At 42.2% G+C, this 26,179-nt stretch overlaps 2 protein-coding genes across 2 annotated transcripts; both read right to left on the bottom strand.

Annotated features, from left to right (window-relative positions):
• Positions 1-12,736: 12,736 nt before the first annotated feature.
• On the bottom strand, positions 12,737-13,638 carry LOC311585397 (platelet factor 4). The gene is made up of 3 exons (XM_084760545.1): positions 13,450-13,638; positions 13,071-13,203; positions 12,737-12,946 (listed from the first exon to the last, which is right to left on the bottom strand). Exons 1-3 carry the CDS (start codon positions 13,544-13,546, stop codon positions 12,859-12,861), a joined length of 318 nt encoding a protein of 105 aa, XP_084616671.1. The 5' UTR covers positions 13,547-13,638; the 3' UTR covers positions 12,737-12,858.
• A 9,612-nt stretch (positions 13,639-23,250) lies between these two features.
• LOC311585396 (C-X-C motif chemokine 5-like) lies at positions 23,251-25,511 on the bottom strand. The gene is made up of 4 exons (XM_084760544.1): positions 25,235-25,511; positions 24,973-25,108; positions 24,735-24,818; positions 23,251-24,434 (listed from the first exon to the last, which is right to left on the bottom strand). The coding sequence occupies exons 1-4, from the start codon at positions 25,338-25,340 to the stop codon at positions 24,374-24,376; spliced, it is 387 nt and encodes a 128-aa protein (XP_084616670.1). The 5' UTR covers positions 25,341-25,511; the 3' UTR covers positions 23,251-24,373.
• Between the last annotated feature and the right edge of the window lie 668 nt (positions 25,512-26,179).

The following is a 26,179-nucleotide window of genomic DNA, read 5'->3' as shown; positions in this document are numbered from 1 at the left end:
GACCAGAAGAGGGCATCAGATGCCCGGTCATTAAAGCTGAAAGGTAGGAATTCTCCTCAGAGTCATCCCTGGGAAAAGTTCATTCTTGGGTGGGGAAAATAGCCGCCAGCATGTGAAGAGAGTCATGAACTACAGTGTTTTCCTAGCCAACTGAATGCCTGGGAAAGCAGGAAGAAAACTTAGCCTGACCTTTCATCATAATGCTCCAAGGAAATGAAACAAATATTAATTTTAAATCTTTTATTTTCAAACTAGTTGTAAAAATGCCAATAAATAGTTAAACCTCTCAGTTTTAAGACCTGGAGGCATTAAATAGGCATTGTGCCTTATAGAAATCACTTTAAGGAATATGTAGAGCATTACAATTCTTAAAGCCTGAACACAAAGTTGATTCTTCATTGTGACACTGTTCAACCATTTTCATAAATAAGAACTGATAGCCTTTAATAGTTACAAAAGTAGACATATATCTGCCTTTGTCCTACAGTGAAATAATCTCATTTCTTTGTTCCTTGACTACCCCAGCTACCATCAAGATGGTCAGCATGGAATGATTACCTCGGAAATAGCAAATTAATTTCCTGAGGGAACCTAAAAACCTTTAACTTTCAAATTAAGAATGAGTGACTGGATGTAGTCTTGATACTAAACAGTAAATAGGATGACATCTTGCAAGTGGATTCAATTACACCCTTAGTTATTTTACATGTAAAATATTAACAGAATTTGGGGAAAAATAAATAAATATGAACTCTCAAGAGGTAATTAAAAATGAGCTGATAAAGGCACATCTAGGGGCCTCAGGACAGGTCATTTTCCTCCTTTTTGCTTTAGAAGACAGGTCCTCCATCAGGGCAAGAAGCTTCTTCTTTTCCAGGGTCAGCTGGACCTGTCACTGTCGTGAGAAAACAAGTGTCTTTATTTAGGTACATGGCATTCTTCATTCTCCTTGGTTTTCTGAGTACAGCCTGGCCCAAGTGACCTCACCCAAGTGACCTCAGCCTAAGCTGGCTGTGCCTCACTTCTAGCAGATGCCCTTTTTCAGGATGGAGGTGGAGGAGGGATCTGGGGTCTCCAAAAGCTAAAGCTGTTGCAGATTTTCTGTCACACCAGGCACTTAGATCACGAAATTCTATCTTTTTTTTTTTTTCATTTTTATTAAGTCTTAAATTTTTCTGAAATCTATGGATAATAGGTTTTGATGAATAAATACATACATACATATACATACATACATACATACATACACACACACACACACACACACACACATCTTCTGAGCCACTGCAAAATCCCTACTTTTTCTCACTAACTACTGGAACCCTATTTCCTAACATCACAGACCTGCTTCTTAGAGCTAACTGGTAGTAGGAGGCCAAGGCAGATGAGAATGTTTTTAAAAACAGTGTTACGCTCTCTTATACAATGGAGATAGGTTCCAAGTAGAGATGAAGAATCCTGGGAACAGTCCGGCTCCACTGTAGACTAATTATCAGAGGATTAATATAACTATGAAGATAATAATCACTACTGTAGTTCCGGGATTTTTCCTGTTATAAGGAGACAGAGGCCAGTACTGCGAAGAGGGGTCACAAAGTGCAAGTAAAGCCTCACTCACATCTTCAGCATCTTTCGGATGATTCTCTGAAGCCTACGTCCTTCAGGGTTGAGGCAAACTTCTTGACCATTCTTGAGAGTGACTCTGCAGAGAGAGAAATAAGGCACGAAGTTCCACTGGGGTGAGCATGAGGCAGCAGGAGGGTCTGGGCGACTGTGGTAGTGGCAGAGGATGCCGGGGAAGACACATGACTTCTGTCTGGGTGCAGTGGGGTCGTGCAAGCTTCACAGGCAAGGTCTGGACGTCCTCAAATTCAGTCCATTGTAAGCTCTTCAGGCATTGGCTCACTGGCCACTACCTTTCCTGTGTGGAAAGACACTGGGTCAGCAGTGCTGTAGGTAACTGCGCCACCTGAGGCTCCTCCTGGAATGTCAGCCCGCAGGCCCCACCTGTAGCCTGGTGGGCGGTGGCCAGCAGCAGGAGCAGGAGCACCATGGAGGGGCAGGCGGGTGGAGCCATAGCGCTGGGCAAGAGTGCGGCTGGAGTCTGGACCGCGGGAACTGGCAGGAAGTGCTGGGCCACCATCTGGGGTTCTATGGTCCTGAGAGCCTCTTTTATGCATGGTGGCCCAAGATCCAAAATGGGGAAACTCCCCGGGGCTACAGGTCTCTTTGTCAGAAATAAAACATGGTCCCACCCCTGAGAGGAGTGGGGACTCCGGCGTGTTACTGATTCTTCTTCCTCCCGCCTTGCTTGCTCGCTGTGAGACCCTGGAATATTCGAGTCCTACCCCAAGCCTTCCCGCTTCTAGCATATCATCCACCTCCAGGACAGCGAGCAAGCCTGTGCTGAGGTGGCCTCCTGTGAGGTGACAGTTGGTGCAGGGACTCCAAAGCATTGGAGTGAGGAAGAGGGAGGGAAGAGCTGTGAAAGAAATCCGCCACTGGGTGGCGAGAGGCCAATAGAAAAAAAAAAGTTATTTGACAGCCCCAAGCTGAAAGGTTGCACATCAGAAAGAGCTGGAAGAACTGAGGGTTCCATCTAATCGGCTTGTGTATACACTTCTGTGTACCGTTCTGTCACCGTCCTTGGTTGTGTTTCCGGTGAAGTTTCGAAGCTAAAATATTAGTTGGAGACCCAGTGATTTGTTTTCCTTTGATATTTACACACACACACACACACACACACACTACTGTCTTCCCTCATATTCACGACCCTCACTACACTCGCCTATTGCCTCCGCCTTCCAGATGGTCCCTTACTTCCCCTCTTTGTCTTATGGAGAAATCTTATCCCCATATGAGAGAAAGCATACAATCTTTGTCTTTCTGAAACTGGCTGTCTTCACTTGATGTGGCCTCCAGCTCCATTCATCTTCTGGCAAATGGCAATTTTATTCCTTAGGTCACAATAAAACCCCACTCTGTGTACATACCGAATTTTTCCTTACCTATTGATTTGTTGGTAAGCATCCAGGCCATTTGCACATCGTGCCTATTGTGAATTAAATGACAACTTGGTTGGGAGCACAGGTATCCTGTGGTTTCTTATCTTTCCACTTATTCTTACACTTTGTGTACTTTATATACATGTGAAATTAGTTCTATCGAAAACTCGGCCAACACATCGAAGTCCGGAGACCACTTGCCTTGTTCCACCTGTTCCACACTTTCAAATGCATTTGCAGTATCTTTTCAACTTGGCGGAAGCAGAGACCAGTGTCCAGGTGAACTTGTGTTCATCTCAGTGAAGGGGAGGGGGCTGCGTAGCGTCTTCTTCTGCACGCATCCTGCACAACTTCCCTCCTCCCCCTGAAGTGTTGGAACTTCTGACGCTGAAGTTGCCCAGGGATCTGCTTTTCCTAATGCAAGGGGTTCAGATTTGATCTTTGAAGTGTGCAGGACCACTGGCCAAGCTCAGGCTTTGTGGAGTGAGGCAGGCTGAGGTACTTACCTGGTCTTTTTGGAAAGCAGAACCCATGGACGGTAAGGAGTGGGTCCTCAGTATGCAGCACCAAGTGTGTACTCAGTATGCAGCACCAAGTGTGTACTCAGTATGCAGCCCCTTTGTGCTTGGAGCAGAGAAACCTGAGGCAGGTGACACAGAAAATAAATTACACATAAAAATCCCATTCCTCCTGCTTCAAGTCTCTTGAAGTCCTCAAGCATTGGATGTTGGGCCCTCTTTCTCTAAAAACACTGATGTTTAATCTATTTTTTGAAGGAGAACTTTATGATCTTTCAACTTCAAACCTGCATCACTTTGGGCCCGTGGGTTGCAGAAAACTTAGACTCAGCATCGGGGTATGGAGATTTTTTTAAGAGTAACTCTACAAGTTGCCTTAAACCTAGCTCACGGAGGTGTAATAGGAGTAGGAAAAGGGGAATACTCCACTTTAGAGGCTCACTTCTCCAGCACGGTGTTCCACACTGCCCAGCACAACCTGGACAAGCCAGAGCCCTTAGCCAACCACAGGGCATGGAAGTCTGCCTGTACTAGGTAACTTGTATCACCTGCAACTTGTTAAGCCTCTCCATACCTAACCAGTGAGGAAGTGAGTCTAGATTTGTTTAGAGGCAGCATGGCATTTCACAGGTGTTTGTTAAATAAAGAAAACAGACATAATTTTGTCCAGTATTTGCCTAAACACAGACCCAACATGTCATAATTCCTTCCATGAGAGAAAAATAAAACCCAACAGAAAGGCACATTCCCCAGGTTTTCTTTCACACTGATTTTTTTTCTATTATTCATTGTCCCTGACTCTCAGTAACTGCATAGAGCATCGCGTGGAGCAGCAGTGAGCCCTAAAGAAGCATGTTCCAATCGAGGCCCTGACCTCAGCACCCGAAATTCCTGATTGTGCCTGTGAGCCCAGCACTCTGGTAGCTGTCTTAAAACACACACGTAAGGGCCAGCCTGGGCTACATCATGAGTTCCAGCCCTTGTTATGGGATACACAGCAAGATGATGTCTCAAATAATAAGGACATCTGTTACCTCAGAACAGGAGTCCACAGGAACAGGAGTCATTGTTCAGTGATGAATGACTGGTCGTTTTACCTCTTTGTTCCATTACCCAGAAAGTCATGTCACCCATGGGCCAGAGTGCCATTTTCACAAGGTCGCGCTAGTGGTTGTAATGAAGTTTAAATATAACCATGTTAAGAGAGAGAGAGAGGAAGATCTTGTCTTTCTTTTTTAAAAAATCTATTTTATTGATTCTTTGTGAATTTCATATCATGCAACCCAATCCCCGACATCTCCCTGTCCCTCCACAGTTGCCCTCCCCCCTTGTAACCCCCTCCCCTCAAAGAAAACAAAACAAGCAAAGAATAAAACATGGAATCTGAGGTGTGTCACGATGTGTCACACGGTATATCATTTTATCCAAACAGCTTCGCTTGGAAGGCTTCATTGTAATGAATCATTGGTCTGGTTCTAGGTCTCTGGCTTCTGCTGCACCATCAACACTGGAGCGTCACCTGGACTCTTCTTGGATATCCTGTTGCCGCCCTGTAACATGGAGATCCTACAGGATCTGTGTAGTTCTGCAGGACTGGTTCCTTCATGTGCTTCAGGAGTTCAGAGATGGGGTAGATGTTAGAGTGGGACTAACAAAGTCCTGGAACTAGACGTGGGTGATAGCTGAGTTAGTCTATCCGCCCACCTGCCAGCTCTCCTGTATCCAAGCAACCAGGGCCATCCCTCACGCACTTCCCCAGAGAGGGCGTGGCCAGCACAGGGAGTACCACTGCAGGGGCCCAGGGTGTGTCAGGGGTGGTGAGGGCATCTTTTCTACAATACATGGCCATCAAGGAACAGGGCTAGCTCTCCCACTCTCACCTGTACCCCTGCCAGCAGGGTTAGCGCTACTCTGCTGACCAGGCAGGGTGCTGGGCATGAAGGAGCTGCTCTCCCAAGTGCTGCAGCCAGCTAGGGGCAGGACCAGCTCTCCTGAATTTCACAGGTGACCACAGGAGAGCCATCTCTTCTGTGCCTATACTAACGAATGCTTTTTAAATCTGATTTAACTGATTTAATTTATAATTATTTCCTATTATTAAAAATAATTTTTCTCACATACTATAGTCTAACTACAGTTTCCCCTTTGTTTCTCCCCACTTTTCCTCCCATCTGGATCATCTCCTTTTTAAAAAAAAAATCTCATTAGAAAAAAAAACAGGCATCTAAGAGATAAAGATAAAATATAATATACTAAAATAAAACAAAAAGTAACACATTGGAATTAGGGAGGAAGATTAAACAGAAAGAAAGGGGGCCAAGAGAAGGCACAAGAAACAGAGACCCACTCGTTCACTCAGGGATCCTATAAAAACACTAAACTGAAAGCCATTAATATATGCATAATACATACAGACTTGAGCAGGCCCCGGGCGTGTTGCCTCAATCTTTGTGAGTTCATATGAGCTTTGATCGTGTTGATTTAGAAGGCATTGTCCTCTTGGTGTCCTCCATTCCCTCTGGCTCTTATATTCTATCTGCCTTCTCTTCTGGAAGGTTCCCTGAGCCCTAAGGGATTTGTTGGAATCACCCTGTTTAGGGTTGTGTGATTCATGGTCTCTCATTCTCTGAATACTGTCTGTGGGTCCCTGTATTTGTTCCCATCTGCTGCAGGAAGAAGCTTCTCTGATGATGGCTAATCAAGGCACTGATCTGTAAGTTCAAGAGCAGCATGTCCTTAAGTGACATTTTTCACTTTTTTTTTTTTTTTAGAACAGTAGCATTTCGTTTTACTCCACATTCCTGAGCTATCTAGTCTCAGTTTCTTGGTAAACCAAGTATGGGTTATATCTCCTGGAGTAGGCCTTAAGGCCAACCAGATATTGGTTGGTTACTCCCACAACCTTTGTGCCACCATTGCACTAGCATATCTAGCATAATTGTCAGTCAAAGGGGTTTGACATATTAGCTCTTGTGTATGTAACAAACATGAATAGGTCTTGAATTTTTCCACCCTTTGATAAACATAATAGTTATAATGGCTTACAGGATTACAGGATTCTGGGTAAACATGAAGCATGCTGTTTCATTTCCTGTGCTGTCATACACACACACACACACACACACACACACACACACACACGGCATGTTAGTAAATCCCAACACCTAGCCCAAGACACACAAGGTTTGTTTTATGCTCCTCTGAGCACTTTACAAATATTGGCATATTCAGCCATAAAAAAAAACCACTCTAAAGCAAATATTATTTTTATCTTTATGGAATTTCAAATAAGAAACTAAAGCCAAGAGGTTAGGTTACTTCCCTAACATGTGTCATTGAGGCTGCAAATCAAACCCAAAGAGAAAAAGCTCTGAGATCTATAATTTATAATTTCAGGAGATGGTTTTTTAAAACTCTGTTGAGTGATACAAACTTACTTTTTCTAAAAGGAAACACAGCAAGCGGCTATACACTTCACACTGGTGTTCCAGTGACTGCAGAACTCCTCTTCTGTAGCAAGGACACAGCTTGTTATAGCTCCTCAGGTTGCCCACGTCTAGAAGTGTAGTGACTTTCCCATAGACAAGGTTGGGAAAGAATCCCGTCACAAGTGAAGTTGGCCACCAACACGGAGATGCTCCGTACTCACTGGTATGCCTTCCTGAGGATTTGCATTGTCATTCTAAACCCTCACAGCTAGGTCTAATGTCTCTGTCTCTCTCTGTGTCTCTGTCTCTCTGTGTCTATCTCCAGATACAATCACAACAATAGTATTAAAAGGCTTCAAAATAGTCTTCAAAACCACCAACATCATGAAAAATAAGGAGAAACTGGAAAACTCTGGATGGGGTGACTGGAGCATTCTACCTCAGATTAGCTCCTGAGATAGAAAGAAGACACTAATTACCTCACTGACAAAGTTCAAATAAAGTCTGAACTTCAGTTAAAAATCATGTGTATGCTTGGATTTCTTTAATTTGACTACAGTGATGCCCACAGTGACCCCCAATGTCCACAGTGAGGAAGCCTTAGGAAGGGTTTACAGACACTGTACTTTTGCAACTTTTATAAATTTAAAATTGTAAGCTCCTAAATCAACTTAGAACAGCACCCAAGGGAAATTGACGAACAGGAATGCTCTACCAGCTGGCTTTCGAGAAAGGAAATCGGGTTTTTTTGTTGAGTACATACTTAGTCAAATGCAAATATCCAAAATATCTTCTGCCTTAGGTGGGACACTTCATCGTGTTTCATAGGATTAGAGAGTTTGTCTTCCACATTGATTATGTTGTCTGAATCTCTCGTGTATTTCTTGTAACTGAAGGAAAAAAAATGTTTGCTGTAATGGTCTTCAAACCCAACCCAACACTGACGTAAATGCAAGTCTCAGTGGACGGTCAGGGTCTGGTTCATCTGCAGGAGCTGCCAGAAAAGTGAAACATGTGATGAATTGGACAACACTTGTAGATTAATAGGAGTTGACTCTTTGGAATAACTTAATCACAATCACTTGTTTTTGTAAATGAAGAAAGACCCCCCAAAAATTGGTGTTGATATCATTGTTATTTTCTCGTTAATGTGCCATTTGAATCAATAAAATCTTCATAAATCAAAATTGAATCATTTTAAACACAGAAACACTGTGGCCTAAAACAATAAACAAATTCATCCTCTTATTTAAACAAGAGCTTTATTTATTTATTTATTTATTTATTTATTTATTTATTCTGGTTTTTCGAAACAAGGTTTATCTGTGTAGCCTTTACTATTCTGGACTCACAAGCAATTCTTAAGGCATGTGCTTTGCAAGAATTGAATGCTAGACTGTTGCACAGCCTCAAAGCCCATATAAACAACACTCCTTACACTTTTCTCTTAAGCTGGAACTGATGGTCATTACGTAATAAAATCATGTCACTATACTAGAAAAAAACAAAACAAAACAAAAAGAAATAGAATATTGCTGAAATTACAACAGAAAAGAAATGAAAAAATTTCCCTTGGGAAATATTACATAAGAGATTTCTCTTAGAAATAAAAATAGTATTGTGAATCTGATATTGTGTAAATAAAATTTAGGTACTTGAAAGACAAATGTATAAACCTCAAATAAAACTTGCACCCATAGCATGAACTAGAAAAGGCATGAATCACCATTAAAACTTGGGTTCAAGGGTATTGTTACATTACTTTTTGATGTTTATTATCTTCCAAACTTTTAATGAGAAATAGTCTTGTTGTTTTTTGCTTCTAGTATCTGGGGGTGAGGGGGCGAGCAATGTGCGAAGCTCAAGCAGCTTTTTAAGGAATGCATGTTCATTGAGTTAAAGCTAAAAGAAATGGGAGGAAAAATGGGAGGGGCTCCAATGGAGGCCTGTCCTCAGGCTGCTTCTGAAACTTGGCCTGATACTGATTTCAAAGAAATAAGGCATTGCTGATTTGCAACTGATTTAGCTCTCGGATAGAAATTCATGAATGGTTAAGGACACTGAAGATACTTAGGATTTCATTGCAAGTGGTAGAAACTATCCTGGAAGCTGAGAAATGTTAGCCTGGCTTTGCTTTCATACAGATGTGTTAAGCAGAGCAAGCAAATGTCTGCCTTCTGAGCTCACATTACAGTCATGGCGTGTGATTGGAGGGTGTGGATCGGCAAATGGGTGAATGCTTAGTAGATTCCTTAGTAACCAATGGGACAGCAACTGAAGCACCAAACCAACCATGGGTGGGTGCCAGTGGAAGGGTGTGTTCAGTGTTATGAGTAACTTGGTGCACTCTCTGAACATAGCAAGGGCAGCAGTTGAAAAACAGTGTCGTTATGTTCAGTTGATGTTCTGTCTGTTGGGTGTTTTGTCTTCGACCCTCAACTGTGCCTGTACTGAGTCACCACCATTAGTGTTCCTCTCATAGTAGTTACTATTTGATGGATGTTCACTTAGTGGTAGTCTGTCAGGCATTCATCTGTATCAAAAATGAAGACAGAGGGAGAGACCCAATACCCATGGACTGGTTTAATGGAAATGGATTACGATGCTATTCTGAGGGCAAAGGTTTACACACACAGCCACACTCCTCATTTCTGACCAATCCCTGTAGTGTTCTCCAGAATTTCTGGGGGAAAGAATAGGGATCCTCTAACAGAGCTGATAGAGCTGGTTGCTCTAACCCTGCCTGACAACTTTGCTACCTTCAGGCCGTATTCCTTTGACCACAAATGCTTGGACAACAACACATATATTGATGGGACAATCCCCTTGTCATATTGCCTCAGAGAGGAAGATTATTTTAGTGTTGTTTGAACATGTCTCTCCACCCTCCTTCTATACTGGACACTTAATCCCCAGTGCAACAGACTGAGATCAGGGAGTTCAGAGTTGATTGCACTATGAGGCCTGTGTCTACAAAGGGAACAATGCTGTTGTCACAGAAGTTCATCATAGCTGAGCTGGGTTCTTTCAGAAGGATGAGGTCAGAGTGGTCTTAGTCTGTCTCTGTCTCTTCCTCCTCCTCCTCCTCCCCGTCCTCCTCTTGCTCTTCTCCCCTCCTCCTTCTCCTCCCTCTCCCTCTGCTGCTTCCTTTTCCTTCCAGAATGCTATGAGGCAGCAAGAAGACCCTCAGCAGGGGTGGCCCCTCAGTCTAGATGAGGAAACCTCCAGAATTAGAAGCCAAATGTGTTTCAGTTATTAGTAATTCTGTAGTATTTTGTTACAGCAGCATGAGATGACTTAAACTTACTAAGTTAAAAGCTTGTCTCCCCTCAACCTGGTTCTCCAGTAGAAAAATGGTTTAGCCTCACTGTCACAGTCATATAAAACCATGTGTGTTTCATAAACTGATAGAAAAGCATGTGATTTCATTATTTGAGTTGTTTCAGTTATTACCAAGAGTGAAAAACATCACCAGTGTCTGTCGTATTAAACATCCCCCAAGCCCACACCAAGGAATTATCTGCACCAGGCTTTATGTTGAAATTTCAAGTTCAAAATATTTCCCTCTCTTGTCTAATTTCTATTATCTATAATGAACAAGAGCATACTATAGATGCATATCTTTAAACCCACCGAATCCCCCCCATACACCATGCATCACAGAGGAAGTTGTTTTTAACCACAAAAGCCTTAGAAGGTGGGGGGGCGGTAAAGATTACAAAACGAAGTTCTGTAAAGAGCATCATGTGGTTTTGTTTTGTCGATAGGGGACATGACTGTGGAGTGAAGGCCGAGTTTGTGGATATTTTCTGCTGATTGCCTCCAACTGCCACTTTGGTTGCAAGCATGGAGGCTGGGGAGCTCAAGGACAGTTTAGGTCTATCATTCCATAAGTGTTCAAAATGCAGGCCATGGTTGTATATCTTGGGGTTTTCCAGGTGGCAAAATCCTCTTCTGATGATGCCCTTGCTGTTAAAGGAGCTACTTGAAAACATGCTCTAAGAACTCTCAGGTCAGGGTGACTCTGAAACAAAGATTCATAAAAACCCAGCACACCAGCACTAGTTGACATTGCAAAACTGCTTTGGTCCCTTTGACACACTGAGTCCTTTCTGTTAAGGGTGTTAGAGGTGGGAAGCAAAGGGGAAAAAATGAACAGAAACAGACATTTCACCCTCCCCTCATTTCCAGTGATTTCTCTCGTAAAGTTTGCTTGATTTGAAGAACATTTGGTGTAACCGTGACCTTCCCCACCCCCACCCCACTCAGAACTGCCCCCACCAAATGCCTTACGACACTCACCTACCTGGAATGGTGCTCTCTCAGCAAGTGTTTTTCGAACCCCAAGCCCCATTTCATAGATGAGGACGTTAAGGCATAAGGGCAAAGTGACTGTGGCTAAACCTTTATGTGCCATGCCAAGGACTTTGGTTTTTGAACATTCTGTGAAGGTAAAGTGCCATGCTTGTGTCTTGTGTTTTGGAAAGATCATTTGGGTAACCGTTCTGTAAGTGGTGCTGGAAGTGAAAACCGACAAGAACTAATTGTGTGGTCATTGGTCCTTACTTTTTCCTTTGGATAGTTGTGCATCTTGGAAACATATATGAACTATGACTGTTTTCATTTACCCATCATTCTAGAGCTATCCAATTCCTTAATTGCACTATTTTCTCTTAGGAGTTTAAGCCTACCTCTCCACACTGCCACGTTAGGTTGAATCTGATACTCATGTTAGGTTGCATTTACTTACGAGTGCTAGTATCTAGAACTTCTTTTTGGGTCAATTAGATTTTTGCCTTCCTGCCCATGAAGATAACTTGAACAACACTCTCACCCCCAAGATTTTCTTACCCTATGAATGTTATTTCACATGATAAAAAGGCTTCACAGTGTATGAAGTTTATTGAGATAAAATCCTTATCCTATATTATCCAATAGGGTTCTAAGAACTTGCAAAAGGCTTTATAAGGAACCAGAAGAGAAAGGAAGCCAGTGACACCTAACCAATATACACATGTCAATCGTAGCATCTTTCTCCTTCCTCGATGTGTGATAGTTGTCTTCTGAAGTATGAGTGTTATCCCATCTGAAACCCCTCCTGGTTCCTGTGGCTGCTTAGTGTATCATATTATGATGGGATGTTAATGAAAACTGGATTACAAATAAGATTCTTCTGAAGCCAAGAATACTTTGGAAGGTCTACATAAGACATCTACATGCTTAAAGGAACAATGAGATGATGTAGGAACAAATCACAGTAGAACTGTAAGTTTGTCAGGTGAAGAACCTTACAGGCAATAACATGACAACAAGAGCTATTTTTAATATTTCGTTTTTTGAAATAAAAACATTCTTCAAGTACCAATAAATGGAAAGATGGTTTCATGTAATTTCTTGAAAGTATCAACATATTAGCATTATATATTCACTCTAATTTCATTTTTGTTGTTTTTATTATATAATGGTATAAGTCTTAAGAAAGTTTGAATCAAAGTTTGATTTAGGTACTTGTTTTTTAAAGCAACTTAGCAATGCTTAAGTCCCATTAATTGTTTTTGACAAAGTTAATTAGAACATAAAAATAAAATGTAATTATGGGGCAATGTAAATTGAGTAAATATACATATATTCAACAGCTGGCATATAACCTATAATACCAAGCAATTTCAGTTTTACATCAAACCTTCCTTCAAGATATTTTTGCTTAATGTTCTGAAGATGTTTTCTTACATGTCAGCACTATTTTTGGCTCTGTTACAAAGAAACGGCTTGACTTTAAGACAACTTGGTTCAATGCATTTATTTAAGTCTTGAAGGATAATATAACCAAAAGATTGCAGCTGCATTAAAAGCAGACAGAACTCCAGTACCCCCATGTAACATATTGCAGATTGAGGCAGCTAGTACCTAACTCTTCAGTAGTTTCTTGACTACTTTCTTATATAGGGATGCTTGCGGGTCCAGGCAAATTTTCCTCCCATTCTTCAGTGTAGCTCTGTTGAGGGTTGGGGGCGGGGAAAGAACATACTTTTCAGAGCCTTGGTTGGAAGAAGGGAAGAGGCTGGAAGGAATGGACCAGGGAGGAGAGGACAGGCCTGGGAGATGTGGGCAGGACTCACATGAGCTGGGGAACCGCGCAGTGGCGTCCAGCCCTGATCACCTCCAGGCTGGTGAAGTGCTTGGGGTGGATCCCGGAGGAGATGGTCTTCATGCAAATACAGCTAAGATCTCCATCGCTTTCTTCAGGACTAGCTGAGGGCAAAAGGAGGAGAAAGGGAGAGTAGAGGAGGTCGTGGTGCCCATATCCCCGGCCAGCTGTACTTCTGTACCTGTTCCACGGGCTTGGTTATAGCATCACCTCCCCCTCAGAAGACAAGTGGGTGAAGCGCAATCGGAAAACCTATACAGCGTGACTAACGTCATCAGAATTCACCTGCCCACCCCTGAGTCCCCTGAACTGTCTCTCCTTACCCCTAGGATCCCTTCACCCTGGCTCACCGCTGGTCATGGCAACCACAGCTGGCAGAAACAACAGGCCCAGAAACAGCAGCTGGGGGCTGGGCCGGAGGCCTCGAAACATTGCGATGGCACCCATGTTAAGAGGGTGCCACTAGATCCGAGGACTAGCGCAGGGAAAGTGCAAGGCCAGTGGCTCCTGGAACCTTCCAGGCACTTTTTATCTTCATTGCCAGCCCAGCCCGGAAACCCTGGATACAGGATGAGGAACTGCTCTGCAAAAACAATGACATTTGGGGAACAGCAATTGGCCTCTGGCCAGCCAAGATTAAAGCAAAAACAAGACAGAAAAAAAAAAAGCTGAGGTTAGCTGTCTTGGCTAGTAGCTGGCAGCAGGACCCACATTCCCAGTGTGAGTGAATATGAACAATTACAGAGTTCGAAACAGGAGGACTTGCGTTTGGCAAAACGCATGCTGGATGTGACCGAGTTTTCTGCTATCACTGTACAGTTTTACAGAACATAGACCTCCAATACCAATGTGCTGCCCTCTCAACTCCCAGTTGCATTGCCCCAAACTGCCTTTTCTCTGCTGCCTTTCTTGCCTGCCGGCTCTTCTCTTGACTACAGAGAGTGTGATTGCTGTGTGGTTAGAGATGTGTGGTTGGAAATTTATTTTCTGCCACTGAAAGGGTTAAAGTGGCTGTCTAGCAACGACCTCTGAACTCCATCCTCATGTGGAAGGATTCCCTAGTTTCTGGAAGGAAACTCCAGAGGCCCTCCCAACTGCCGTCCAGTCTACTGCACGAAGCAGAGTGTAGTGTCCTCAGTACTCTCTTTAGGAAAATCACTAAAATTACATTTAAATGCATTGCTCTGCACCTAGCTATTTCTCTATTCATTTCTACTCTGAATTAACACTGGGTAAGAGAGCTTGCTGGGACACTTGAAGATCTCTGTATTAATTTGTGCCACAGACATTTATAGTCATGTGGGTGGCCCTTTATCTGCCCCTCCTGGGTAGTGATTCTGTCAAGAATAATTCCTTGGGACATATGTTTCTGAACACTCAGCATCAACAGCAATGGCTACTGCAAAACATGCCATAATCCCTATGTGTTTAGGGAACTGAAACCCAAGGCTTCTGCTGGGTCAGCCACAAAAGGAATGGATAAGAGCATTTCAATCTGTACAGCCTTGGCCAAAGACTTCAATAGAAATGTCAGTCAAGGCAGCCTTTCTCTGCATTTAAAGAAAGCAATCCGGTTCTAGGTACACAACAGTAAAAGATAACACTCATCTCAAGAAGAGTAAGCCTAGTGCAAATCCTGCCATGTTAAGATCCAGTCTTCCTAGCTCTCACCGGGAGACCATCTGACATAGGCACGAGATGCTACAGATGTTTTTAATAATTGGAGCAAAGCTAATGAAGTTTATTTCAGCCTCCATTCACCGCTTTATCGTGTGTTTGTAGGCATTTGAATAATTATTAAAATTAAGTGTATAAATTAGGAAATTTATTTTACAGATAAAATACCCTAAGGCCTGAACCTCTGGTGGTAAAAAGACAGGAAAGGAGACCCCTTAGCATGTAGAATTTGCGTGAACTACGTGCTTAGCATGTAAGTGTGCCACAATGTCCATATACAGGTTGGAGTATGTGAAATTATTTCTTCCCACATGACCAGTGTACAGTGTTCCACATCGTGTAGTCTCTTGTGTGCCAATAACATGCTGTGATGTGTAATGTAGTCTTCTTAGGGAAGGAGGAATCTGCAACAGTGTCGTGCTCTGGTGGTTAAAGAGCAGGATTTCAGATATGCACCCTGATCATTTTCTTTTCTAAGATACGTTTCGTTTGACTCTGTTGGGAATTGAACCCAGGATCTCTTGCATGCTGGGTAAGCACTCTACCACTATGCTACATTCCCAGCCCGAGGCAAGTCTCATGATTTCTTAAACTTTAAGCTTCCTCCCTTTCTGTAACATGGGGAGTGCTAGCAGTTCTGCTAATAGCCAAGTCCTAATGATTATATGTGGGTTATTGTGTGACATATAGTATTCAAAGCATTCTGAATTCAATTCTTTTAATTATTACATCAACTCTATTAAACAAGCAAGAGATCATTCCCATCTTAGAGATCAGGAAACTTAAGTGAAAGAAAAAAAATCTGCAACCTGGCTCCAGAGGGTGGACTTATAACCAGATAACAGGGACCTAACCTGGCAAGGTTATTTACCTAATATATGTAGAACACTTAATATGCCTAGCATTTTTAAAGTCATAGATTCTTGCTAGTGCATGACATTAAAGCGGCACCGATCATCAACTTAGTGACTTTACCTATGTTGTGAAATACCATGTTTTTAATTAGAAGCCTAGGAATGTGGCCCAGTTACAGAACACTTGCCTGGCACACATGATGTCCCAAGTTCATCCCAAGAGAGAGAATGTAGTAGAACATTTAACAGCAGGTAAGACCGATCACAAATCCTCGTTGCAGACAGTAGTGAAGGTTAAAAAAATAAACAAAACAAAAAATATGTGCCGATCCTTTTTTTCGTCTCACACTTTTGGTGCTACTAATGTTAAATATATTTGTTATAAAGTAAATGACCACTGCTTACAGAAATTACTTTCTATGGCTTTATTGTGTTCAGCTTGAAGGTTAAAACAAATGTTACAGAGGTTGTTTGGAAACAAGGCATGCTAGGACTAAGACACTGGGAAAACTCAATTATCTACTGAGCAGGAATGCTCTGCTCGGCTCTAAGCGATTCCTATTACCATTGATCACTGCGAAATTTGCCAATATATGTGTATATAACAGTACTTAATGAAAAAAAAGCGGCCATGGATTTGAAAAACGAGCAAGGAGGGGATCTGTGGAAGGAAGGGTTTGGAGGGAGGAGAGGGAAGGGGCAAAGCTAAAGGAAATAATTCAAAACTATAGAAAGAAAACATGACATAATGTGTTTTGGAAAGAAAATTTCAAATAAAAATGCAAAATACAGCACAGTGTTCAGCCATGAACTACAGAAATAAACCCGAAATTGCATGTGACAACTTGGTTTGCTCATTCTCATCTCCTTTGGGCCATTCTTTAACACATCTTCCCAGAAGACAATGGGATTTCTGAAACTGAATGAAAGTGTACCCCAATTTCAAAGTGGAAAATGACTCTAGAAAGTTCCGACTTCGACACCACCCCTCCCGCTCCTGCACCCTAAAATGGTTTGGCAGGAAGTCTACAGATGAAGCTGCTGGTCAAGCGCCTTCCAATATCTGTAAGACCAATTTCCTGATCACATGGGAATCTGGGTCCAGGCATCTTTTCTTCTCATCGTTCATTGTGGCTCTGCAATGGAGAAAATTATTACCTGTGTATAACAGCTTCTCTGTCAGAAAAGATCAATGAGGAGGGGAGGAGGAGTGTAGGAAAATAGGAGGAGGGTTCCCTTATGGCAATAACAGAACAAAAAAACTCATCACTTACATCACTTGCACCCTCTTACAATTATTTCCTCGCCTCAATATATTCACAGAGGAGATATTTTTGAGTAGGACTGTAGACTCTAAATTCGGACAGTTGCAGCATGATTCAACACATGGGTCCATGTCATCATCGTCAGCTACATTGGAGCACAAGATTTATTTAGTGATTATTTATCATTTCCTCTCCCTTTCCTAACTTGTAAGTTGAAGGCAACTGTCCCTCTCTCACACAGACATTGTCACTATGCCCTGTAAACTTTTAATGATGAGGCTAGTAGATTGTCTTCCACATATGAAATGTCCATAAGTATATCTTTGGATTCTTAGTCATTACATCCTCCAAATGCAGAGATGCTAATACAGTCACTTTGTCCACGCCTTCATCCCCCCACGCCCCTACCCCCCACAAGACTGTCAGACACAAGCTGAAGGGAAGCAGCCTCCCACACTCATCTTTCTCTAAGTTTCTCTTACATTGTCCAATTGCAGTGGGAGTCAGCGCAAGGAGAAGCAGGATCAGTAGCGGCAACAGCCATAGGCTGTGAAGCGGGCTGGCCTCTCTGCAGGAGGATGCAGGTCTACGTCTGAAGATCATCATGGCGAAGAGTGGCCGAGAATGGCTTCCAGGACCAGGAGACTCAATGTGAGGATGAGAGCTGCTGCCTAGAACACTGCTGCTGCACGGCTTTATATGCCTCCAGACCTCTTGTTACACCACTGAAAGAGGTGGGGAAGGGGGAAGTGTGTATTTGTGGTTTATGTAACCGTAAGACGATGGTCAAGTCGTGTCCATCCCACATCCACCAGACAGGTTAAGAATCCTACAGAGATAGCTACCAGTTGTGGGCCATATCAGTCACATTCCTACTGCCACTCCCAGCATCTGATTCTTACAGATGTTTGAGCACCCGACTTAGAGGTAAGACCTAGGCCAAACCACTCTAAGCACTTGCTCTGTGTGAGCAGGTAACCATGGCCGTGCCTTTCCTACAGTGCCTTTCCTACAGTGCAGTTTGGGGCTTACTAGACACCATGTATACTTTCAGTCATGGCCCGTAGTCCATGAGAAGGAGCTGTAATTCTCTTACCAAATGACAAAGGAAGATCCTGTTCTGGTTCTTATAGGTGTCAGAAATCGCCAGGCATGTGGAATGCAAATAGGGGCCACATGCTCTAAAGGATTTGCTTTGAGCTTGAGTTTATGGGCTTCTTCCTGTCTTCACTCAGAAGACCTTTTTCCAGTTCATCCAAGTGGTATAAATACACACATTCTCCTTTACATAATGAACTACTTGTTTCTACTGTATGAGTGTGTGTGAATATCAAGGTCAACATGTTTGTTCTCTCTTTTATTTTTAACGGAATATTCATACTCTATAGATATATGAAAATTAAACATGGTCTTTCTCTTCATAGTTACTCCATACTATGGCTTTTGATGGGTAGTCATCAGTAACTACCACTGCCAAATAGAAATTTGACATTTCTATTCTATCTGAATTTATATGTGCGTGTATACAGTTATGGAGACACACATTAGATACGTATGCATGGAAAGATCTTTCAGCACAAAGGAATGATTCTATAGGGGTCATTATATAATTTGCTCATCTTCCAAAACTCTGAGTGAAGTATAAGGAATTTTAATATTATTCACAATCTTTCATTTTCTGGCCAACAAAAAGAAACTCTCCTTATTGCTGACAATATTTATTGGTTTCACTGTACATTTTTCTCCATTTTTAACACTACCTAAACTTCTTTCCATATTCAATTGGTAATATTTCTCTAATTCTTTGAGGGGAGCTATATAGAGTATCTTCTCAGATGCAAGACAGTTGCTGATTGTAAACTGACCTTAAACTCACTACATAGGAGTGGTTCTCAACCTGCGGATTGCAACCTTTTGAAGGTCAAATAACCCTTTCACAGGGGTTGCATGTCAGACATCCTACATATTACTAATATGTAGTCATCCTACAGTATGACTAATAATAGTGGCAAAAATTACAGTTATGAAGGAACAATAAAAACATGGTTGGGGCACCACACATGAGGACCTGTATTTAAAAGGTCCTGGCATTGGGAAGGTTGAGAACCGCTGCTATGTACCTAGGATAGCCTTGAACTCATAATGCTTCTTCGCCTTCCCAATGGCTAAGATTGCAATCATGCATCATGATGATCTGCTTTAAGTCAATCAATAAATGTATTCTGTCACAAAAAAAGAGACATTTTCAACAAGGTTCACGAGAAGGTTCAACAAATTAATTGTCGTGTGAATCTTACAAGCCTTATCATTCAGCCTTGAGCTAAAACATCTATTTTGTAGTTTCTGGTTATTCAGGAAATATCAAACAACTATTTGTGTTAGACATTACAAAATTCTTGTGTGACTTATTCACTTAATGTTTTCTTTCTTAAGAAAGAACTGAACTGTTTGCCCAAGGCATTGGGATTTAAATCATACTCTGTATTCACTACTAGGACTATTACTGCTAATTGCTAGGCCTGTCATTTATATTCTGTTTCCATGGTAAAAATAAAATATAGAAAGCAATGGTGATTCATTGTGAAATGTGTAAAAATATTTTATAACAGCTATTCAACTAAAAGCAGCTAGTTTGTATAAAATTATAATTTTTATAAATACTAGAAAAATGAATAGATAGCAGGGGCTTTTAGCTTTAAAATAACTTTATTGCCTTTTATTAATCTTTCATTGCCACCCTCATTTTTTAAAATGTGTGGTAAGTTACTTTATCTATTTTCCTCTTAAGCCACCTTAAAAATAGCAATCACTCAGGAAACAAGTGAGTTTCTACAGCCCAAAATAAAAACCTATCTGTTAGCTATTTTTAATGGATACTGCAAGTTCATTTATTCATTTAAATAATGGCACATTTAGCTCTGCTAGACACAGAGCTTTCTAAGTATTTAGAAAATAAGCAATAGAAAATCAGGTCTAAAAGCAACTGGCACAGAAGATGCTAAGGTTAGTAAAAATCCTCCATTTCTCAAAGTTCCTTAGTACATTGAGATAGGAGACAGCGGGAGGTTTTCTTTGAAGAGTTGGAAGCAAATGTTTTCTGCTTAGTGATGAGCTGATGGAAACTGTGGGAATCTCAGTGGCACGCAAGCTCACGATAGCTCAGGGTTCTCCTTTCTGGGCAGAGGAAAAGTGCAGATGAGCAGGGTGAAGTATCCCTGCTCATTAAAAGCCATAGTATGGAGTAACTAAGAAGAGAAAGAACACATTTAATTTTCATATATCCATAGAGAATGAATATCCCGTTAAAAATAAAAGAGAGAACAAACATGTTGACCTTGATATTCACACATACTCATACAGTAGAAACAAGTAGTTCATTATGTAAAGGAGAATGTGTGTATTTATACCACTTGGATGAACTTGAAAAAGGTCTTCTGAGTAAAGACAGAAAGAAGCCCATAAACTCAAGCCCAAAGCAAATCCTCTAGAGCAAGTGATCCCTATTTGCATTCCACATGCCTGGCGATTTCTGACACCTATAAGAACCAGAACAGGATCATTCTTTGTCATTAAGTAAGAGAATTACAGCTCCTTCTCATGGACTACGGGCCGTGACTGAAAGTATACATGGTGTCTATTAAGCCCCAAACTGCAACCCAGGAGCACTGCTACGTCTTCTGGGCCTGAGAAAATATATTTTCACTAGCTGCATTTATTGAGCATCAAATGCATGAACAAGACTGATGTTTGCTGCGGGGTCATTGTTTGAGGATATTGCAATCTGAGTGTTTCAGAACCTGAGAACCCATTTTTACTCATTAGCACTAATTTTTTTTTAACCTGTATGCCAAGTTCACTCTTAGTTTAGTGGCTCGAAATAATCCTTCTTCTTTTGAAGGTTTAGTGTTATCCCTTCCCCTGTGCTTCCTTTGGCAGTGATGGGTCTGGTTAACCAGCCACAAACGTGGCTGAAAACTCAAAATGGCTGCCTCTGCTTGGGAGCTGACCGTTGTTGGCTGCTGGGATTTCTTCCTACCATGATCCTCTCTTTTTTCTTCCCTTCCCCTCACTCTACTCTGTGCCTTGCTGCTCTCAAGAAAACCATAGTTTTATGCTTATGAGACTGTTCAACGGATAAAAGCAGTGACCCCGAAGTCTGATAACCCACGTTTGATCCCTAGAATCCATGTGGCAGAAGGAGATGCCAAATCTCCCAAGTCGTCTTCTGACCTCCATACATGGACATGTGTGCCTATTCTCAGAATGAATAAATGTAACATTTAAAAACAAAACAAAAAAGAAAACCATTGCTCCATTGGAAAACACTGCATTCTCCATAAAAAGAGCTCAAGAGGTTGATTACTTCATCACAATAATCCCCAAGCCACAAAGATCCTGCACAACATCTGGTCTGTTGAGTAATGACATTTAATTGATGAATAGTTATAGGCAGACCAATTGGTCATACATTTGATAATGCTGCTAGACAACAGACAGGAGATGTTATATAGAGAATATAGACAGACCTTTCTCAAGCCTTCTAAATTTAGAAATAAATTCTTAGGGTGCTAAAAAATCACTCAAGTATAGTAACACGCCAGATCGGATATGTAGCCAATAGTTTGCTTCTCTTCCTTGGTTTAGTCACAGAGGTATCCATAACTCCCCAGGTGCTCATTCTACGCTGTAAATTTCTCACTCTGTGACATCCAGGAAGGATTTTCAAGTCAAGTGTGTGAGAGTTTGCCCACAAAAATTATTTTCCTTATGCAAGCATTAAAGACAATGCTAGAAATACAAAACCACTAGCCATATTTTACCATAAATCTGTCATACCTTCGGGAATTAAATGTGTCACGCCCAGAGGCAAGCAGAAAGCTTGACATAATGAATGAAGGATGTTATAAACTGAAATTTGTCTGAGCCAAGGCGGGTAAGTAGCCTTAATTTTAACCAACCACATATTTAAGGCCTAATGATCTCATGGGTATGGAAAAGTTTCAGATAGACAAGAGAGTGAAGCAGTATTTAGGGTCAGTGTGAGGAATCCTTAGAAGATGAGTGTTATGTTAATTTCTCCCAGATGTTTTCAAGTGGAAGAATCAACTGGTAACAGCAGATACGGTGGAAACTGCTGTCACAAGAGGCTTCTGTATAGACTACACCTTGGTATTGAGATGCTATGGGCTGGGGGGTTTCCTGTAGACAAGGAGAAAAGAGCCAGGTTAACCAACGCCTATTAAGAACCAGGTTGCTGACTTTAGGACAGTAGTCGACTGCTTGGGTTAAGATGTAATTCACTCATTGAGTCAATCTGTGCCACACACATCGGGGATACAGAGATGGGTAGATTATGCTGGCTGCTTGAGGAGAGTTCCTTGTAGACTAGGATCGAGAAACCCATATTTAAAAAAAAAAAATAACGTAACATTTGTTGTAATTCAGCCATCTGGTGTCTGAAAAAACGCTGAGAAGAATGGCAAGAAAAGATATCATGAAAGAGGAAAAATTGTAAAGGATGAGTAAATCTGACCTTGTGGGGGGCGGGGAAGGAGCAAGGCCCTTGCAAGGTGAGCTATGGCAAATGAAAACAGAAGGAGTCTGGCTAGAATACCAAATACCCAGCAGAAGAGGGTGTGAGCAAGGATGCAAAGTGTGAGAAGAAAGAGCATGAGATGAGACACAGCCTTCCTCGCTGGACTTTTGTAACTTTTACTTTATGTCTAGGAAACATGGAGTATGCTAATTAGCACTGTGTCACTGGAACAAATTCTTCTATGGTGAACCTTAAAAAGGCAAAAGGAGGGAAGGACTGTCTTGGCTCGCCGTTTTGAAGGCTCGAGGTTTGGTATCAAGTCTTAGTGTTTTATCCCTGGCAGGTGTGCAAGGTGGAGGACACAAGGCATTGCCACCAATGGAGGAGTGTAAAGAGAAAGAAGAAAATGAGGGCCTGGGGTCCCCACATCCCCTTGAAAAGTATGTCCTTTATGATCTAAATCCCTCATCTGGGCCCCACCTCCCAGAGTTTCCCCCGTCTCCCAAGGCAGCAGACTGGGACCTCAGCATTTAGTGCACAAGCCTCTCGAACTCACTTGAGAGTTGAACTAGAGCAAAGAGCTGGTCAGGGATTTAAGATGGGGAAGTCTTGTCATATTTGTGTTTTCTAAGGCCCTCAGAAGCTACTAATGTCCTGAAAAAGTAGCCAAAAGGGGATGAACGTAGAGGTTGAAGTAGAGCAAAGAATCAGGGGAATTGGGGCCTTTCTGGAAGCCAGAGAACTGCGGAGTTACCTTGTGAATAATTGTTGTGGAATTCAGGATAATAAAATTCACCATCATAAGAAATCAGAAACAACTTGAAAGAAATTTAGAGATACTTTATTTTTTTTCTCAAAAAAATGTGATATAAACAAATGAGACACTTTAAAACATACAGTCTTAAAATAATGGATGTGATGCATACATCAATTTCCTTATAGCAAAGCAGTCAAAGTCTTCAAAAAGATGCAGTATAGACATCTAAATGCCTCAGCAATGCAACATATGTTTGGAGGTGGCGAAGTGATGTATTCATATTCAAACATGTTAAGTATGTTTTCAAAACTCTAAGAGTATAGATATTTGTTAAAGTTTCTCTCACTAGAAATACCTCGTAAATATGTTTTTTTTTTTTTTTTATGAAAGCTGGGTACCTGCTTCGTACCTTCTTCAGCTACTTACAATATGTACTTAGTGACCCAAATAGTAATACTAGTAAATTAGTTAATAAATAGCATACAGATGGATAAGTAAGTCATGACATTATGCCATACGAAGAAGACATCAAATGTCTAAAATTATAAGATGAGAACACATTAATCCTTCTAGAATTCACACCCTTGGGAATTCTAAATAAGGAAGTGCATTCTATACATGTTTTTGCATGGCACACCAGCATTCTAATATCATAAAAGTTACATGCCACCCTGGACTCAGATGTAAGGGAGCTCCTCAGCACACTCAAGAAACAACAGTAAAAGAATTCCCATTTCATGAGAAAGAGGATGCGGGTGTCCCCATCAACAGCTTCTAACAGAACTTCATTGGTTTGTTAATCCACAGCCTTATCATGAACACTACAAGACACACACACACACACACACACACACACACACACACACAGATGCACGCATGCACTCACACACACACACATTTTCTGGAGACAGTGCAATGGCCACCTTCCATTCAAGACAGTTCAAAAGGTTAACAACCAATGACTTTTAACTTACAACTACAATGCCACGATTTCTGGTAGTGGAACAGAGAGTAGAAAAGAACAGGAAATGATTTGCTAAAATACACTGATAAGATGAGCTGAAAGCTTCGAGGACAATGGTTTCCCTTCCCTCTTCAAAGCAGGGAGCTCACGAATAAAATTAATGTGGAGGAGTCAGCCCTTTCTTCTTGTCTTCATTGGGGACAGATTCCTCAGAAATGTTTTTATTGGCTTCTGGGCGGTCTTTCCAGTGCAAGTGCATTCCTCTTAGTTTTCTTATTTCCACTGTTGAGAAAAGAATTATATCAGTAACTAAAATTCCTCCCTGTAGCCCAACACACACACACACACACACACACACACACACACACACACACACACACACACACACCAGTCTGTGTTCTGGGTTTTATTGTTCAAATATGTGGAATTTGTAATAAAGACTTCCCGCAGAACACCTTTCCTTCTGAATCTTTTTATGCTAACCCCAGTGGTACTGGAATCTCAGATCATGTAGGGAGAATAAAGACCTTGCCAATCTGCAGCGACTACTAAGAAACCCCAAACACCAAGGTAGCAAAGTACCTTTCCAATATTTTCTGAATGATTTTCTTTATCAAAGGAGCTTCTGGATCCAGACATACCTCCTTCTGGTTCTTCAGTTTAGCTCTGTGAGGGGGCGGGGGGGGCGGGGGGCGGGCGTGGGGAAAGAGGATGCACAGGTGAGCCACAGTGACTGAAGACCGATGTAGGAGCGGGGGAGGCCCGAGTACTTCCCTCTCTCCCAAGACCACTTGCATCCCAGACCAGTATCAAAACTCACATGACTTCCACCTTGGGGCACTGCGGACCCGCGGGGATCACCTCCAAGTTCACGATCATTTTGGGATTAATTCTTGAAGTTACCGCTAAGCAGACACAACGCAGCTCTATTGCCGCAAAGGCGGAGGAAGGACCAGCTGTAAAGGATACGTGGTTATAGGAGGGTGCTGGGACGGTCCTTTCCCCGCTCCTGGGACCAGGTGACTGGGGTGGCCCGCTGGGATGTGTCATGCACCCTGCCCCAGCGGGTGCTGCGCTCCTACCTTCAGCTAAACGCTGTGGCAATGTGAGCAGCAACAGAAACGCCAGCAGCTGCAGAGAGCAGGAACGGCCAGGGATGGAGGTGGAGCAGCGGGACAGGAGCCTCATTGCGGACAAGATCTTGGACCAGGGAGCACAGATTCCGGATGTGCTGGAGGAGGTGTGGAGATGCGAGACTCTAGAGCACTGTTGTGTTCTGAAACCCGCTGCGCCCCTTTTATCTGAGCCTGTCTTCTTTGAGGCAGGAAACTTGGAGATGCTGAGGGAAATTCCCTCGACTAGGAGCTGAGGGGACGGGGCCCAGAGGTTGGGCTACGGGATGGGGAGGAGAATTGGCCCCTTGCCAAATCAGGGGAGAATGTTGTAGTCCTTCCCCAGAAGCAGAAGGCTGCTGCTCCTGCCAGACACACGCTTTGGGGACCTCTCTTCTTCCTGTGTCAGGGCTAGGTAAAGCCAGCTTCCACAGCGAGGATAGACCTCTGCAGATAACCTTTCTTTCCCCTTAGGAAGACTGGAGCCAAAGGAGTGAGTTTTAACTTTAGAAAACCTTCTGTGGGTCTTTAACTGTAAACACTACTGTTGCCTCTGGGGAGATGGCTCAGCAGTTAAGAGATCTGGTTGCTCTTGCAGAGGACCAGGGTTTGGACCCAGGACCTCACACTGGCTCATAAGCTGCTCTAGCTCCAGTTGCAGGGGACCCCACGTCTTCTACTGGCCTCTATAGGGCACCTGCACTGCACCCACTGGGTGCACATACAGGCAAATAGACCCATAAAAATAAATTTAAAATGTGTGCTTTTTAAAAAAATGAAGACTATTTTTATTCAGGAAATGTAATCCCTAACTAGAACTGAACTAATTTTTTTAAAGAATTAAATAAATTTTTCCTCTCCTTGCACATGGGTTTCTTAATGATTCTTTGGGATTCTACCAGCTTTGGAAGCCAA

Source organism: Acomys minous (assembly GCF_964271855.1).
Source record: "Acomys minous genome assembly, chromosome: 15".
NCBI classification, from domain to species: Eukaryota; Metazoa; Chordata; class Mammalia; order Rodentia; family Muridae; genus Acomys; species Acomys minous.
This window is presented reverse-complemented; position numbering and strand designations above follow the sequence as displayed.

Bases quoted from the DNA above. Each gene is read 5' to 3' on its own strand.
- LOC311585397 (XM_084760545.1), bottom strand. From the start codon at position 13,546: ATGGGTGCCATCGCAATGTTTCGAGGCCTCCGGCCCAGCCCCCAGCTG. The intron at 13,204-13,449 runs GTGAGCCAGGGT...TTTTGCCCTCAG, and splicing joins TGTGGTTGCCATGACCAGCG to CTAGTCCTGAAGAAAGCGAT. The intron at 12,947-13,070 runs GTGAGTCCTGCC...AACCCTCAACAG, and splicing joins TGCGCGGTTCCCCAGCTCAT to AGCTACACTGAAGAATGGGA.
- LOC311585396 (XM_084760544.1), bottom strand. From the start codon at position 25,340: ATGAGGCTCCTGTCCCGCTGCTCCACCTCCATCCCTGGCCGTTCCTGC. The intron at 25,109-25,234 runs GTAGGAGCGCAG...TATCCTTTACAG, and splicing joins GCCACAGCGTTTAGCTGAAG to CTGGTCCTTCCTCCGCCTTT. The intron at 24,819-24,972 runs GTGAGTTTTGAT...GCCCCCTCACAG, and splicing joins TGCCCCAAGGTGGAAGTCAT to AGCTAAACTGAAGAACCAGA.